This window comes from Python bivittatus, unplaced genomic scaffold (genome assembly GCF_059951505.1).
Source record: "Python bivittatus isolate LINGU-HERP-01145 unplaced genomic scaffold, Pbiv_v1 ctg000220_np1212, whole genome shotgun sequence".
NCBI classification, from domain to species: Eukaryota; Metazoa; Chordata; class Lepidosauria; order Squamata; family Pythonidae; genus Python; species Python bivittatus.
The window spans coordinates 20,174,879-20,192,488 of record NW_028277048.1 but is presented as its reverse complement, the minus strand read 5'-3'; the positions used below and the strand labels follow the sequence as shown (position 1 = coordinate 20,192,488).

General features: G+C 41.9%; 2 protein-coding genes across 6 annotated transcripts; both read right to left on the bottom strand.

Annotated features, from left to right (window-relative positions):
• On the bottom strand, positions 1-7,528 carry LOC148216291 (elongation factor Ts, mitochondrial-like). 3 transcript variants are annotated; one of them, XR_015795686.1, is made up of 5 exons: positions 7,375-7,528; positions 5,648-5,791; positions 4,647-4,774; positions 3,025-3,119; positions 1-527 (listed from the first exon to the last, which is right to left on the bottom strand). XR_015795686.1 is itself a non-coding variant. In XM_088138067.1 (4 exons), the coding sequence occupies exons 1-4, from the start codon at positions 7,459-7,461 to the stop codon at positions 518-520; spliced, it is 336 nt and encodes a 111-aa protein (XP_087994193.1). In that variant the 5' UTR covers positions 7,462-7,528; the 3' UTR covers positions 1-517. The 3 variants fall into 3 exon arrangements, 2 of the variants coding, with proteins under 2 accessions (XP_087994193.1, XP_087994192.1); XM_088138067.1 differs by lacking the exon at positions 4,647-4,774; XM_088138066.1 differs by lacking the exon at positions 4,647-4,774 and having other exon boundaries at positions 7,288-7,527.
• A 3,863-nt stretch (positions 7,529-11,391) lies between these two features.
• On the bottom strand, positions 11,392-15,830 carry EEF1AKMT3 (EEF1A lysine methyltransferase 3). 3 transcript variants are annotated; one of them, XM_007432647.4, is made up of 3 exons: positions 15,619-15,830; positions 13,514-13,625; positions 11,392-11,867 (listed from the first exon to the last, which is right to left on the bottom strand). In XM_007432647.4, the coding sequence occupies exons 1-3, from the start codon at positions 15,799-15,801 to the stop codon at positions 11,473-11,475; spliced, it is 690 nt and encodes a 229-aa protein (XP_007432709.1). In that variant the 5' UTR covers positions 15,802-15,830; the 3' UTR covers positions 11,392-11,472. The 3 variants fall into 3 exon arrangements, with proteins under 3 accessions (XP_007432709.1, XP_087994191.1, XP_007432710.1); XM_088138065.1 differs by having other exon boundaries at positions 15,769-15,802; XM_007432648.4 differs by having other exon boundaries at positions 14,575-15,771.
• Between the last annotated feature and the right edge of the window lie 1,780 nt (positions 15,831-17,610).

The window sequence follows — 17,610 nt, the reverse complement described above, 5'->3', positions numbered from 1 at the left end:
AAGAAAAAAGAAAAAATGGGGAGAGGGAGCAGAGAGAACAGCATGAACCAATAAAGGTGCAGAGATGTTTCAGGGCTCACCAACAAGCAGCAAAGCAACAGTGTAAGTAAGGTGGAATGTTTGAAGAGTCTCCTCAAAATTAGGATAGTAGCTTAAGAGTTGATGTCCCCCAGATGGCACAAAGCTGACTGGGTCACTTTGGGCCAGCCACTCTTTCTCGGCCCAACCTCCCTCACCCAGGAATGTCATTGGGAGAGGGATAAATGAGCAGAGGCCCAGTTGTATGTTGCCTTGAGCTCTTGGAGAACGGGTAGAATATAAATGTGTATCTATCAGTCATAAATTCCATCCATTCAAAAGAAAGAAACAGTGTATGAAAACAGGAAATTGCTGCTGCCCACTTCTACCCATTTCTGGCTATTACTGGGCACCAAACACTCACCTATCGCCAGAGCAAGTTGGTCAATGAGCAATGATCTCTCTGGTCCCATCCTGAGTTGAGAAAGCTCATCAGAATTTAAGAAATGCTACAAAACATAGCAAACATGGTATCAATTAATTTTTAAATGGAAACCTGCAAACTAAATCCAGTGACTGCTTCTTTTTAGAGACTTGACTGTATGCATTGTCTTTCTTCTGATGTAGTGATGATGTGGATTGGGAATAATGAAAATGGAATGAAGAGAGAGGCACAAACCACATTGGCAGCCAATAGCCAGCAAGAAGCGGTAGTCTAATGCTGAAGCAATAACAATCATTTAAAAGAGAGTTCTACAGTTTTCCTGTATTATTTCTCTTTCACCAAACGCATCCAATTTGCCCCCCACCAATAGAATTAGGACTACTTCATATGCTCTTACAGCAAACAGTATCTGGAAAGCTCCAAAGGTTGCCAGCTACTGGTTTGTAAGTTATTTATTTAATTGAAAATGCACTTAATTGTTTAAAGGCCACCTACTATCTAGATAATCTAGTGATTGGTTACAATCCATAAAATAAACAAGGTAAAATACTAGAACCAAAAAAAATACAGTAATTGAATTTAAAATAGACATAATAATCATAACAACACTGGTGGAGAAGCACTTAAGGGGCAAAGGGCCTGATCAGCTTGTGGGTGCGACTGTTCTCCCTGAATGCAATGTGCAACCGAATTACAGAGGAAGCCTCCTTCATTCTAGCCTGATTTCTCACAGAGATGGGACATCCAGTAAAAATACAAGATGATCATTAACCACTATCAAGAGTGGCAGCGATTTCCAGAGCCTTTGAGACATGCTTTAGCTTCACTGAACACAGATGATATGTGTAAACTGTGCACCTTTCCCAACAACTTCCAATTCCTAACTACAAAAATGAGAAAACATGCTGATTATGAAGTAGGCTGTCTTATGAAGAGGCCAAAATCATGGTTTTGTATGTAACAGAGCTTGACTGTTATTTATGTTTACCAGCCTGGCCTCAGATCAACTGAGGTGATCTTTGCATGGAAGGTCTGCATGTCCTACAGCAGGACTGAGGCTGCACTTTTAGCCCAGCTGCTCAAGGAGCTGCTCTGATCTCCACTCACTGGACAGCATTGTTTGCAAAGGAACACCAATACGCAAGCAGGGCTTGTGTGCAGGAACTTGTGGGATCAGCAGACCCCATCTGCTGCAGAAGCCAGCCTGCAAGAAGCAGATCATGCAGGAAGGTTCCCATGCAAAACCTGTGCTCTCGACAAAGAGATGCTAGAAGTGCTGCCTGGCTACTGCTTCAATATGGCAAATTTTACAGAAGAGCAACACAAACACAGGCCGTAGTATAATTATACTCCAAAAGGGGAAAAGCTGCAAGGAAACTGGGCACTGAGGGTTACTTCGTTAATGAAGTATCTTTCAATATCACACTGTTTCTCTCTTGCACACGCTTAGCAAGGGGTATCTAAAGAGGTGCAAATTGACATTGGGAAACCAAGAAGGAATTCTCTGCAGCACCACTACTTCAGAAACACTTTTTTTTTTCCAGAGCAAAGGTAAGGAGCCTACAGACACAGATGCATGTGTAGCCTCTGAAACCTAGAGCTCTTTGACTTAATTGCTGGATTTTGACAGTAGCCAAAATCAGTAGCATGTTTCATAGCGTTTTAAGGTAAACACTTGAAAACTCTGTATCTTAAGATAATCTTCACTCAGCTCAAAAAGGAAACAACTACAACAGAAAACTTTCAACCCCTGAAAATTAAAAAAACAACAACAACAGATCATCTTATGTAGAAGTTCTGTTCATTTTGCATCATTGCCCCATCTACTATGGCCATCACTCCCACCAAAAAAGTGGGCTATCCCTGTCCTGGAGCATATAGCTCCTGTGCTGTCCGGAGAGTTTAACCACCACTGAGTTGAACACACACCATGGAGCTTTTGAGACATACTCTGGCCTGGTTAAAACAGAGATCAGTGGATTCATGCTAAGATGATCCTGAACAAGGAAAAGGCCTAAATTATTAGGTGTTTTCTCACAGTACAGCAATATACAAAACTATAAATAAATAAATCTCAGACACTCATTTACTTTAGATGCAAGGCATGAGCTGTGAGGTAATTTTGCAGCAAGGGGCAGTTTTCTACTGAAGGGCTTAAGGCCAAAGAATCACTGCACTTCTGCAGCAGCCTCTGAGGAGATACCTTAGTATCACTTCATATGGGGAATACATACCTGCTCCTGGTCAGAAGCAGTGCACTAGTCTCTTAGGCTACTTGGTTCTGGCAGGGATGTTCAGCAAACAAAGCAGAGAAAGTGCTCCCTATTCAGCCCAAGATAAGCAGGATTTTGATCCTGCCTCAAAGATGCCATGCTGGCCAGCCCCAACCTAAAAAATTACCTTGACACCTCTTTCATTTTTAATCACCCAACTAAAGTTTTGTTTGAAGAATCACCCAGCAGGAAGATTTAAATACAATGCTTTGAAACATTACATAGCATTTCTTTAAAAAGCACCAGCTGTTTTTGAAACCCACAGATATGTGTGTACATCATTCTTACCTTAGCATATGGTGCATCGTTGTTCCAATTGCTACTTGCTGAACCAGCTGTTGAAATTTAAAATTTTGGGCCACAAAATCCGTCTCGCAGTTCACCTGGCAGAGAAGCATGATTAACTTAGAAATGTCTCACCTGCAGTTATATTGCTGAAGAGGATGAAATAGAGATAGACACAGAGACTTTGTTCCCCAAAGTTATAGCTGGGTAAAAGTGAGATCCCAACTCTGATCTGATCTAATCTGATGACAGCATTTTCCTCTTCCTTACCCTGTAAAAATACCCTGTATTCTAAACTATAATGAATCAAAGCTAAATATAACATTGTTGTAAGATAATTGATAAATACTATTTTAATGTTAAAAATAGCTCTCTGTTTACTGCATGTTCATTACTAGCTTAACACTGGAACTACTGCCAAAGGTAGCCCCACCACTATAAGGTTTGTACTTGTCTAATGAGAACTGGATGTAAAATGGAAGCTGAAGAGATCCTCAGTAGCTTTACTGTTTTTTTTGTTTTGTTTTTTGTTTTTGCCCTGGAAGACTAAAAGAGAAAATGAAAACAGCTGCCAAACAGCTGCAGCTATCTTTTTGTCTTTGACACAGACTCTGAGCAGCATCCTATTATAAAAAAGCAAGATCCCAGGACCACGTCATTTATTCAATGCTAGTATTGCTCAACAAAATTAAATAAAGAAAGGGGAAAACCCAGGAAGTTAAACACACCAGTGAATTGATCCACGCTTGAGAGAAATTAGATTTCCTTGATGCTTGAATCTGGGAAAGACCAGAGATTTTTCCTGCATTACTTCAGCAGGCTCAAAAGAAAGTGTCTGTATCTACAGTGTTACACGGAAACCTAAAGAAAGCGCCTTTTCTTGAGAGCTCATGCTTGCAAGGCAAACCTCCAGTCTCATACCCAGCGAGGCCATGTCTGCTTTTAGGAATTACAGGAGACTATAATGCAAAATATTCCTTTCTTATTATCCCTGATCACTAGCCCTGCTGCCTGCGGTGAAAGAGCAATGGTGCAGAGACCCATTTCAAATTCAAAATACCCCATTGTGAGTTTGAAATAGAGCGTCTGATCATTTTGGAAGCAGTAATTCAAGTTTGACACAGTCCACTTTGAACTCACTCCCTAAGTAACTGAGGCAGCCCATTTCAAATGCAAAACAACTGTTGTCTGAATTTGAAACAGCCATTTTTAATTTTAATGGTTCAAATTTGAAACATTTTGAACACCCCTTCCAAAGAGACTCAAAACATTGAACAGCACCATACTCAAGACAAGCACACCTATATAGTTGTTAAATTACAAAGGAAGCATATTCCCAAATTATCATGACATCTAATATTTATTTATTTATTTATTTAATCAATTTATATAGCTGCCCATCTGCCAAAAGGAATTCTGGGCAGCGAACAACACAAAAGCAGAGTTTGATAAAACAACCATTTAAAATAAATTGCACTGAGGCCCTGATAAAAACATCCATCCACCCGCTAACCACCCCATGCCAGCTCTGTAAGCATCCTGGCCCTGGTGCCTGGGGAGAAAGCAAGGTCTTCCATCGCCTTCCTGAAGGCCGACAGGGAATCTTTTCCAAAGGAAAGACTCACCTCTACCATGACTGCCCAGTTGCCCTCCTGAAGCAGCCCTATTAGCCCTTCTTTTGTCTTCCGCCCCTGAAGTTTTGATGCTTTGCTCCATCCCTCCTTCTGGGCTTGTTCATGCCTTTGATTTCAGCCTTTGAAGACAAACCCCAGAATGAGAGATAATGTATCATTCATCTATCCATCCATCCACATACACGCAGAGAGAAAGAGAGAGAATATATAATCCAAAAGAAAATCCAGAGAAAAACATGCATAAATTAAAACATCAGAACATTTCACAAGAGATCTATCACCCATTCTAACCCATGACCTAGAGACAGACTCAGGTGTTAAGGGATCACTTAAACAGGGCCTGGGGGCATATAAATCTTGTGAGGCATGGTGTTCAAGAAGGCAGCACCATAACAAAGAATGCCCACTTCCTGGATCCCATGAGTGATATTGTTTAATTGAGGGGATATTAGATAAAAGCAAATGTATTCTCCCATTAGTGCAGAAAGTGGTGAACAGCGCTGAATGTGTCCCTATTTCAAAGAGACCCTGTAGGTAGAAAGTTAGAAAATCACAGAAAAGTTCCTCAATCACATTCCAGTTTTCCCCATGTAGGGATTTTCAGACTACAAGGAATAGCAATGGGCGGTCCTATATCTGAGCATTCCCCTTCCTACTCACTCCTTAACCTTATAAAAGTTTGTCAGTTGCACAGAAAAGGCAATGCCAAAAATAGGATTTTATAAGCAGTGTGCTTATGAAAGTATGCATGGATTCTCAAGGCAAGAAGAAACAAGAGTCAGTACAGATTTAATTATATTTACTCCAGCCTAAATTCTACACTCAACAGGATTTACTGTATAGTCAGCAAGCAGAAGACTGCTGCTTTAAAACAAGATTGTTGCCCAGATTTTAAAACGAGATTTTTGGAAGCAGCATATTGGTAGAGGGAGAAAGAATGAGAAAATGAAAGATGTGGATTATAACATTGCACACACAAAGTAAGTTCTCACTTCTTCAATGTTATCATCATATTTCTCCAGAGCTTTCTTGCAATTCACAAAGGAATAGCCAGTTTTCTTCCTAAGTTTCATCAGCACTTCCTTTGCTGCCATTGCAGGAACGCCAACATGAAGGAAATGAGCCAAATGCCATTGCTGTAGGAGGAAAAAAGAAAAATAGAATGAAAAGGTTTGATATTGCCACCAACCGATTTGTGGATGGCAAAATGGAACAGAAGAGTTAGAGAGTGACCCCATACAGCTGCTTAGAAGTCAATTCAACTGAACTTACTAGAACTGTCCTCCAGCAGAGAAACATAAAATCAGACTTCTAAGTCTGAAAAACTTCTGTTGAGGAAGGCCTGTTCCCAAAGAGAATGTACAAGTGCCAACTCACCTGTGACAAGGCTGTCTTTTGATCTGGTGAGAACACAGAGAATAGAGATGCTCTTCTCTGATGCCAAAGAAATGGGAGGGTAGATATGTAGTCTATAGTGCCAGACTGACTTCAGAAGCATGGGAGAAACTTCTCAGTTCTTCCCAACAATCTGAAGCTCAGTGTAAGGGAAGAAATTCCTATTCTTTTCTTTATTACAGTGTTTGTAATAAACTACTCTAGGAAGTTTACAATATAAAATTGCAATACAACACCTATAAAATCACAATTTTTTAAAAAATAATAAGCTAAAAACAATAACACGATTCCTCAGTAAAACACCCAACTTCAATGAGCCCTTCCTCCTGCAGGTGATAAGCAAATCAATCCCCAAAGCTTCTAAAGAATAACATGGCATTGGCTGACTGCACTTCTGGAGGGAAAGTTCTTCCTAGAGTAGAAGCAACTATTGAAAAGGACTATTTCCAGCCTCTCAGAGAGGAGGCTCCTCTCCCTTATTCACACAGGGTGGGCAGATTCAATTTGAAGAAGATAGTCCTGGAGATACCAGGGAGCCAAGCTATGTAAGGTTTACAGGTTAAAACCAACACTTTGAACTGTACCCATAAGCCAAAGCAGCACTCAAAGAATTGATGTCATGTGACTGTAGCAGTTTTCACTTGCCAGCAAGTAGCCAATCATTCTGCACCAGCTGCAGTTTCCAAATAGTTTTCAAAGGCAGCCCTATGTAAACACATGGTAATAGTCCAGCCTTGAGGTGATGAGGGCATGAGTTACTACTTCCAGGTCCTCCCACTTCAAATAACCCCTATTAGTGAGGCACTGAATTGATTGACTGATTGTGCCTTTGAGTCAGCCTTGACTCCTGCCAACTGCCTGGACTAGTCCCTGCAGTTTTCTTGACAAAGTGTTTTGGAAGTGGTTTGCCCTTGCCTGCTTCCTAGGGCTGAGAGAGAGGGACTGGCCCAATATAAATTGAATAGGTAGATAGATAAGGTCCCCCAGCTGGCTTTGTGTCTCCCGGTTTCTAGCCTGTGCCTTACCCACTACACCAAACTGGTTCTCCTAATTTATACCCTTCCCTTCCATAAAAGCAAAGATTAACAGATGTAACCTGTGGAAATGAATTTCAAAAAATAAAATGAAAGTTGAGGCGCAGGCAGAAACAGGGAAAAGTCTCCGTCCCGCGTATACAATCCTGTCGTTTTAAAGGCAAAGAGGGGCCTCCGCCTATAAAAGAAACGCGGCAACTTGCCCGAGTCCTGGTGACCTCGATAGGAACAGACCGCAAGCAGGACCACTCCCAGCAAACTAGCCCGGCCTTCAGCCAGGCGCCCCTCACCTGCGCTGCCGGAGCTCCCCTCGCCCGCAGGGAGACCAGAGCCCTCCCCAGCCCCGAAACGCGCTGCATGCTCGAGGGCGCAAACATTAGACGTCATCAGCCCCTGCGGGGTGCGGCAAGGAAGGCCTGCCTCCTCGGGCTGAAGCTGCGCGCTCAGAACAGCCCTCCTTCCCCTGGAGCCGATTGGCTCTCATCCACCGAGGCGTTTCATTGGTTGAAACAAGATCCCGCTGGAGCGTCAGAGAGGGAGAGTCGAGTCGGGCGTCGTGCCGGGCGCCTGCGTTTTCAAACTTTAAGATGGGTGAAGTTCAGTTCCCACAATTCCCTAGCCAGCATAGCATTCTGGGAGTTGAAGTCCACCCGTCTTAGAGTTGCCAAGTTTGAAAAACACTGGTTTAGACGGAGCCGATTTTTTTTAAGAGTTATTTTTGCTTCGAATTTGGAGAGAAACGGACAACGGATCCTACTTTCTTACTGAGTCTGCTGCCGTTTTTGTCCCGCTAACAGGAGGGGGGTGGCAGAAGTTGGGGGCAGTATTAGAAGCATTACAAATCAAGCAGTTTCGTTTGCATAAACAGCACGGCGCTTTTTGAAAAGAAAAGAAAAGAAAAGGAAAGGAAAAGCGGACGCAGCTTAGGAAGGGTGCCTAAATCGCCTGAATTCTATGGGACTTCCCAGTAAACTTACAAGACCACTTCGAATTTCCTTTTCTGTGGAACACCAATTTCTCGCTATTTTTAACGGTCCTGCAATTACTCTTTTAACAGTAACACCAACGGCAAGCCAAAATGAAGCTACAGCTATGCACCAGGAGAAAGTTCCGGTAATGAAGAAATATGGTGTGGAGAGTGGATCTCACACAATTGATCACAACCACTTTAGTTTCAATACTGTGGAACATATTATGCTGTGTTTTCCCTACTGTTAAATGTGATCTAGCATCTAGGCTTAAAACTGGTCTTTACAAATTAAACTATGATAAAACATTGACAGTCCACAGGTAAGATATAAGATGGATGGATAGATACATTATATATATATATATACTTTAGTTGGATCTTTCCCCTGTCATTTTTAGGCTTCAGTAATATCAAATCAAAGGAAATTGAGCAATGTTATAGTGATTAACCAGGAAGATTCTATCTAAATTTCAGTTTAACTATAAACTCATAAGTACTAAATGTTCTTTTCCCCTTTCTCCCCTTCCCAACAAAAATATAGGGAGAATAACAGCATTGTTATAACAGCAAATTACATCACATATGCATAGGTCTAATTGTTTTTTTTTAAATACTATTTACTGATGCAAATACTTAGCAATTTACCATTAGCAACATAAAAATTGATGAGGAGAGAACAAGTAACATACAGAAAAATTCTTTTAGTTCATGAAATAGTTGAGATAAATAATCTCTAATTAATTTATTGCATTGCATTTATTGCATTGCATGGAAGATATTATTAATTATTAATATCTTCCATGCAATGCAATGAGGAGAATAGAGATAATTGCAGTTGTACCTTCTACAATTGATAAGCTACATAGAATCCACTCTCAGAATGCATATATATGCCAATCAACTTTTAAGATATACAAATGAACTGAGAAGCGAGTTTGAAAAAAATCTCAAAATGAGAAAAGGCATCATGTGTTTTAATGCACATGTTGAATGCTTCATCTGGTTAGAACATTCTTGAAGCTGTACTTTTGAGCAAGAACCAACACTGGAGCTCACATCATTTTTATGAATTTTTTATGAATCCCCATGGGTTTCAGAGGGAACTTGGGGTTGTTTCTGAGACTCTGATGCATAGTTTAACTGAGGCCTTAATCGCCACTTGGAATGAGAGGGTGACAGCCTTGGATCACATTGTACCTGTGTGGTCTCTCCCTGTGCGTGGATCCCAGAGAGGCCCCTAATTTTCAAAGGACCTCCTGGAGATTAAATGCTAGGATGTGGCTGCAAGAGAATGAAGAGCAAAGTCAGCCAAACATGGGTTAAAAACCTTCGCTAAGGATTACTTTGTGGGGATAAGAACTTCAATAAGTAGTTATTTTCCCACTCTAATCACATCTGCAGATTGCCAGCCAGTGACCCTGTTTAAGATAACCTGCTCCTCCTGAGTAGGGAGGGGCTGGAGGAATATTTGCAGGATTGCTGTGTGGACTATTCAAGGCATGTATAGAATAAAGTCAGTCCAATTTGCTCCAAGTTGGACTCCAGCTATTTAAGTCCTATGGAGTTGACTGAGGCATGATCTAGGTTGGACCAGACTTTGAATTCAAGTCTGAGGAAGTGGACAGGATCCTCAGGCCTTTGAGTGTGGCCACCTGAATCCACGTCCCTCCTGGTTGGTCAACACCTTGTAGGAGATGACATGTGGTTGGTCTCTCAGGTTGATCTGAGTACATCCTTGAGGGAGGGGGTAGTGCTTAAGGAGGTGGTGGTCCACTCCATACTCTAGAAGCCATCACTAGATCCAACAGCACTGGACAATTTTTATTCTGTCTCTTGGGGAAGTTGGTTAAGCTACAGCTTTGGAGATCCATTTCAAGGTTCAGACCTAGGTATAATACTGAGATGGCACTGATCATACTTGGGGATCACCTCTAGCAGGACTGGGATGGAAATGGTGCATCCATCCTAGCTTTCCTTGGTCCCTTGGCTCCACTTTGCAAGGTCACATAGAGCTCTTCTCTTTCCCCACTCCTTTTTAAGATACATGAAGTTGCTGGATGAGGTCATCTGACAGCACAAGGTCTGTATCTTGACTCCTGGCCAACCAAGTGATGCTGTCAAGCTTCTGTCTGAGTGTCTGGAGGTTGTGGGGGCTTGAATGGGAAGAACAAGCTTAAGCTCAATCCTAATAAAACTGAGTAGCTGTGGGTTTTAGTGCCCCTTCCCCCCCAAATCTGGAGATTTTCCATCACTGGTTCTAGGTGGGGTTGCACTGCCCCAGACATAATTGGTGTGCAACTGAGGGGTTTCTCCTAGACTCTCAACTTCTGCTCAGAGTCTAGGAGAGCCTTTGTACAAATACATCTTGTGCATCAATTGCACCCATACATGGATTGGGAGGCTCTTAGGATAGTCACTCATGCTTTGGTCACTTTGTACTTGCACTCCTGCAATATGCTCTACATGGAGTTGTCCCTGAAGACTACATGGAACCTACAGTTGGACCAGAATGCAGCAGCATGGGTAGTTATGGACCACCTTGGTACAGTCATGTAGTACTACTACTGTGTGAGCTACACAGGCTCCCAGTAGGTTTCTCCATCAAGTCAAGGTGCTGGTTGTCACTTATAAAACCCTCCATGATACAGGGCTGGATTATTTGTGGGACCACCTGTTTCCAATTATTTCTGGGCATGTTCTGGATCCTTTTCATTCAACAGTACCATCTTATGGGACCTAGGAAGCATATCTTCTCTGTTGATGTGCCTGCCCTGTGGAACAGCATATTCCCTGAGATTCAGATGACCCTGACTCTGATGTGGATATGTATGTTGCCCCAACCACGATGTGCTTCAGTTTGTGTTCTTAACCTGCCGTTTCCCACCTAGGATCATATGTCAAGTGGGTGGCTATGCAAATCAAATAAATGAATAAACTTTCATAAGTGCAGCGGAGAGTCCATCTATGTTCACCGTTAGAACTACCGCATTTCCTCTTTTGCACACACACCATTTGGTGTCTTAGCCACTTCTGAACATTTCTGCAAAAAGAACAAAATGAGCCATTCCTGAAAGCTGTATCACACCCTGGAAAATAACATTCCTAAAGACAGAACTTCATATTTTTCTCACTGTCTCCTCAGGAAAATTTAAAGTGTGAAGTCTACTGAATGACTAGGGGATGAAGACAGTAGAGACAATGGCTACTGCTAAATTTCCACTGGCAATATATGCTCGGTAGGACTGCCGTTTCTCAAACAGGGTTCTTCCTTGCAAAGTCTGCAGATCTGCTCTTATAGCAATTAGTGAGAGACACAGAAAGTTCATTCCACTCTGAATTCTCAAATCACAACTTTTATGTTTTCTTTAAAAAAGATGGAAATCAGTATTGCATAGTGCATACCAAAGAAAGACAGTCATTAACCAATGTTATCCTTGCTGGTCACTTTGTAGATGTTAATATTTTCAGCCTCATTCCTAAAGGCGAGTTTTGTGGTGAAGTGCACAGGGAGCAGAGTCTCAAAAAACAGCACTGTACTATGTTCCTCTCTCATTTTTGAAGACAGATAGATAGTAGATTGAGCACCACATAAATGCTGCAGAGTCCTGATCAAGAGCGGGTAAGTATCTTTGAGATAGACAATATCTGCACCCAGGATGAGGTCATAGTTTTGAGGAAAGTCCTTGTGGTCCAGACCCCATGATAGAGCACAAACCCTGGTTCGTGCCATGCATTGTACAGGCAAATTCCGATGGACATTCTCCTCTATCTGCTTCAAGGCTACAGGAAGATCTGTGATGGTCACATTACCTCCTGAAACAAAAAGAAAGGGAACTCTGAATAACCAAAAGTTCTCAAGCATTCGGTGCACAGGTATTACCCACAAATACAACTACAACCAGCTGCACTAAAAACAATAATGTGTCTACACGATAACTTTGAGATCCATCTGCTCTCCTTGGCTCAACCCCATCCTATATTCTACATCAAAGGAAGGAATACAGACAAACATCAGCATAAAGCTTTATACTGAATTCAATATTTCTGTGGATAACAATATGCTGATAAGCAAACACGTAAATAATGGGAAAGAAAACAAAGGTTCTGAAGAATGCAGCATTTTGCTTTGAACTAGGGCTGAGATCTCAAGGGCACAAATGTTATAATCATTCTCATGTGGATTTCTATTTCAGAGTTTTCCCGACATTTAGCATTATAAGATTGCCAAAATGTGCTTTGCTTTATTTTTAAAATTACAGCTATTATCCAACGACACTGTACTTTCTGAAGTACTCGGTGGCAGGCCAATACTTTGCATAGACAACCACCAGATCTGAAGTAGATTCACAGAAGCAACAAGAAACAATATGACAATGATACTAACATGGGAACCAGACCCTGCACCAGGCCATATGTCTACTTTGCCCTCACATTAACACCAACACCACCATCGTATGGCCCAACAATTTCATGTGCAAGATTAGAGACACCTTCACATGCTTTTGCTCTGTCAGCAACGCTCCTTTGGATTCTATCTAGGATAAGCAGGCCAGATTTTGTTCAAATGAATTACAGGTACAATGCATTTGAGACTGGAATTGGTGTTGCTAAGCAATGTGGTTGCAAAATGTGACATCATGTGACCACATCGCTTAGCAACAGCAGTTTTGGCAGTCCCAGTTGCCACTGTTAAGTGAAGACCATGCAGGTTGTTAAGCGAGGACCTCACGTGACCGCAACTTCTGACTTCCTGACAGCTTTCCTATTGACTTTGCCTGTGGGAAGCTGACAGGGAACGTTGGAAAACGTGATCATGTGACCACAGCTCGCTGTGACATCATAACTATGAACCGGGTGCTGAGATCGCAATCACATGGCCAGTGCAACAGCTGGAATTCCAAGGACCAGTTGTAAGTTCCCTTGTTCAGAGCCATCACAAGTTTGAACAGTCGCTGAATGAGTGGTCATAACCCGAGGACCACCTGTAATGGACATAAATTCGACTTCGGGACTCACAATAAGAACAAAGTAATATCAGAGCATATTTACCTCCCAGGACATTCCATTATACATCTCAAAGCAGCACTTGGGGAATAGAAAAAAACTACGTAGCATACTGAGCATGAGACAGCTAAGCTTACATACATCAAAAGGTTCAGACTAAGAACAAACAAAAGGTCTGAACAAGCACAATAGGTTTTTAACATAGTATAGATTACAATGGCTCGTAATCTGTCCCCATGGAACCTTCACCTGCATAACATTACTGTCTTCCTCTCCATTCCCCCGCCTCATCCCTATGTACTGCAATCCTACATCAGCTAAGCCAGTCCATGCATCTAAATTTATTCTTTATAATAAAATTTGTTAGTCTTAAAAGGTGTTATATAGTAGTTCTAGCACCTACTAATTTAACCAATTATTCTTCCCCACCCTTTTCTGCAGTTAATTCAACATACCAAGAAGTGATGCGAGGATGCCCACAACACCTGTCCCAGCACCCAGCTCTATAACTTTCTTGCCCTGGAAGTTCACCTTCTTTGCTTCAAAATATTCACAGAGAGTGAGAGCCTTCAAAACAGATGAGGGAACAACATTTTAGAGTGAAAGAGTCAAACAAAAAATTAATATATCAGCACACAAATACAAGTTCTTTTTGCTTCACAGACATCTTCTGCTGAGGGCACCAGGCCTTCTATTCTACAAGCTTTTTGCTTCCAAGAGGCAACATTTTAGCATTTGTTCTGAGGAACTTTGCAGATAATTTTTTTTTAACATAACTATCCTCCCTTTCATGTCATCATCCTGGTTTCACACACATCACAAATTATTAGTTGCAAAATTTATTTCCCTGAGAGATTTCTGAGAAACAATGTTTTCCCAGAACATGGGGAAAATCTGAAACCGTGAGGAGCTGCTGTCAGTCAGAAAATGGGAGGTCCTTCCCAGGCACATCTGGTTGGCCACTGCGTGATACAGAATGCTGGAGGAGGTAGGGGCTTAGTCTAATCCAACCAGACTTCTATTCAGTGCTGGGCTAGAGGGACAGTTAGTCTGACCTGATGTAAGACAGCTTTGTCTCTTCCATATTCCTTGCTGCTCTTCTAGGTGCTCCCTCATCTCAAGTGATCTCATCAGAGCTCATGCCTAGAATGTAAAAAGTCTAGGAAGAATCCTATTCACCACCAAAGTACTATATATTAAAGTGATCTCTTTCTAGATTTTTTTCTTCCAAGTAAAAATATTATGATTCCCAGATGTTTGTTTTCTAAATGAGTAGAGTGTGCTGCTAAATGAGCACTCTACTCATTTTGTTTTCTAAATGAGACTGATGTGCTCCATATCATTATTTAAGTATACCTTATACAAGTTTATTTGAATACAAGTAAGATCTTCCTCTAGCTCTGTCTTTCTGACTGTTCTTATACAATGTCCTCCGCTTTCATATATCCACCCTAGCTTTGCTATTTATCCAAAGGAGTCTTTCTTTCCTCCCTTTTAGCACATTATCTCTGCTTACCCCTATGTATCCCACTGTTGTCTGCAGGTAACCATGATAATGAAGAAATGGCAGCATGCACGAGTTGATGCCATGGTGTAAATGCCACTCTTGTGTCCTTGCATCTTGACATTATTAGATCCAAGTATGTAACTCACTGGGTTTGTGTCATGACATCACTACACTTTTCCGCCCCTCCCTCCATTGTGCTCCCCCTGCAAACACCTATGACGCATCCTCTATTTCCCCTTTATCCTTGGACTTTAAGGATATTAATATGGTTGTTCAGGTGGAGGCAGAGATGCAAATTAAGATATAAATACATAGAGACAAAAAAGTTAAGACACTTGATAGCAGGGATTGTCTTTATACTATTCATCATACTGGCACTGTGCTGATTTTTCAGATGGTATTTTAGCATTTTGACTTAAGTTTTCTTCGGTTTCATTTTTAAGCCTCTATCACATAATATAAATAGTGTTATGAAAATACTTGTGCAAAATGTATCAAATTGTTCTAGATCATCACATACTGAGCACGTCTTATATTGCAGATATAAATAAAGCCAGGGCACCGATCTGGATATCCACTGAGAAATGAGGCAAATGAAATACCGAAGTATATTAAGCAGCCTTAATGAAACTGGTACAATTATGTTCATTCCTTGTTTTTGTAGTGAGTTTCCTTTGCACCACGTATTAGTGCTATGCAACAATCCAGGTTCAAAGCTAAGCCAACTCAGGAAAGGAGGCGCCAAAAGGTGCTCAATGTGTGCATGTAAGGGTGCCAAGTCCCCATTGCCCCCTTTGATTCCAGACCACTCCATGCATTTAATGAAATGGGTGCACGAAAGCTTATTCGTAATGTTTCTTGATCCTTAAGGCGTTAGTGGTGTTTATAGTCATTCCTGGGAATGACTATAAGACGGTTAGACTTTAAACCGTCCAGACTTTCTTGGTTCTTTCTGCCAATTACTCATAGATGCGTATACGATCCGCTTGAACCAGCAGTCCTAGTTACGGGCTTAACAAATCTCGGCCGTCCCAGGTCGGGACTTGCGCTCACCGCCTCCCAGACCGGAGCAGCCACCCCCAGCCGCGCCCCGTGGTACTGCGTGATGCTCAGCTCGTGCCCACAGAGCCGGTACCGGGTCTGCGCAGGAAAAGCATCAGCAAACAACTCCAGTTCCTGCGGAAACACCGACTCTAAACCCACTTCCACGTCGCTTGCAAACCTCAGCGCCGCCATCTTTCCGGAATAGCGCCTTTTTCTTTGGGCTGTGGGGGGGCGGGGCGGAACGATCCGGGAACAGCGCCGTAGCCTATTCCGATTGGACAGAAGGGACAGCGCCTTTAATAGCTATTGGATCCCATTGGAAAAGGGAGGAGCTTGATCTTGCTCAGCTTCTCCACGTGATTTGTTTTGGCGGCGGGTGTCTGCTTTGATTCCGCTCGGAACGGGCAACAGATCGTAGGTCTTCCTTAGACATCCCGAGAAATTAATCCCAGGGCTACCAGGACGAGCATTAGATGGGAACGGAGATAGTCAGGACCGCCTGGGTTTTTGCAATCCGGTCTGGCCATTCTGTTAATGCGGAATCAGGAATACTTATTATATCGTTATTGTCTCTGGTGAGGAAAATGATTTCCACACGTTGGTAGCAGTGGCCAAAGAATCTCGACACCTTTAACTTTTTCTTCTTACAGCTGTCTTAACAAGTGAGATCAAAGTAAAACACAGTGCTATGGAAACCAAGGAAGTCATCATTCAGGATGCAACACCATATTCATTTTCCTGGGACCAATAACATTTTAGAAGATCCATACATAGGATCATACTGTGTATTAAATCTTAGTGCTTTTAATAGGACATGCGACCCTGGATGCCTTTTGTTCGTTTTGTTGAAAACAGGGCTATTTTCACATTTGGTATCCTCGGATTTCTCAGAGTCGTTGTGGCCAGCAATAGTATTAGATGACAACTTGTTGCCAATTTATTTCTCTGTAAAATACCAGTCTGATGCTATGCGGGGGGGGGGGGGCAGAATTCAAATGGTAGCTATATCCTGGAAGCTGATGCAGCTCTGAACTGCAAAAACACTTGTCCAAAAATATTTAACAGGGAGGAGGCTCAGGGGAGTATCAGTGTGAGAATGTTAGCTTTGGATAGTTGCCCAAGGAACGCTAGTCCAAATATCATCTCGTTTGAATATTTGTCACTTACTTCACCCGAACACGCATTCAAGTAAGCGTGTGTAAAATTGCAGCTTTGCTCATGATTACAGCAACTGGGCTGGGCCCAAAATGTAATCCAAGATTATTCATGTTCACCATATTATTGCTGAACATCATGGCTGTCATTATAGTAGAGACTCAGAATAGAAATCCAGCTAATAAAAAGTAGGAAATCCATAAATCGTAACAAAACAAGCAGAGCATGCTTGTTTCTCTCTCAAAGCATTGCTTTCACTCATATGGATTTTTTTTTTGAAAATGTAATAGTTTATCCATTATACTACCTTTACATATATTAGGCAACCTACAGTCTAAGTTTTGGCAATAGTTCACAAAACAGACACGCACCTTTAGTCCACAAACTCCTACCTTGCTTATTTTCATGACATTTCTGGCTTGGGGCCGGCTGAAGCACCCCTACCATTGGCAACCCCGCTCTCTAGCGTCATTCCATGCGTTTGACTAGTAAAATAATAACACTGCTGTTGGCTGATTTATGACCCAGCTCCCAAAGGATCAGAAGGACACTCAGTGTTCCCTGACCCATCTCCACTGGCTTCACAAGACTGGGGGTCTAAGAACAGGGAAAGAAAGCCATTCCCACATTCATAAAGAAGTCACCTGTTTGCTGAATACTGGGTTCTGAGAGGTGAGGCCAGCTCTTGACGCATATCACAGTTAAATGTTATCTTGGCAAGACTTTCAGACAGAAAAGATGCTCTTGTTTGGGTGACCCAGTTAGGACATTTAACGGAAACCAACACAGAGTTAAAGATTAAAAGCTCAGTAAATCCTTGGTATATTTCCATGCTTTTTGTTTAAG

Coding starts and splice junctions, on each gene's coding strand:
- LOC148216291 (XM_088138066.1), bottom strand. CDS start 7,461: ATGTTTGCGCCCTCGAGCATGCAGCGCGTTTCGGGGCTGGGGAGGGCT. Junction 5,792..7,287: donor TCGAGGTCACCAGGACTCGG/GCAAGTTGCCGC, acceptor TTCCTCCTACAG/CAATGGCATTTGGCTCATTT. Junction 3,120..5,647: donor ATGATGATAACATTGAAGAA/GTGAGAACTTAC, acceptor CTTCTCTGCCAG/GTGAACTGCGAGACGGATTT.
- EEF1AKMT3 (XM_007432647.4), bottom strand. CDS start 15,801: ATGGCGGCGCTGAGGTTTGCAAGCGACGTGGAAGTGGGTTTAGAGTCG. Junction 13,626..15,618: donor CTGCTCCGGTCTGGGAGGCG/GTGAGCGCAAGT, acceptor TCTGTTTTGAAG/GCTCTCACTCTCTGTGAATA. Junction 11,868..13,513: donor CATCCTCGCATCACTTCTTG/GTATGTTGAATT, acceptor TTTTTGTTTCAG/GAGGTAATGTGACCATCACA.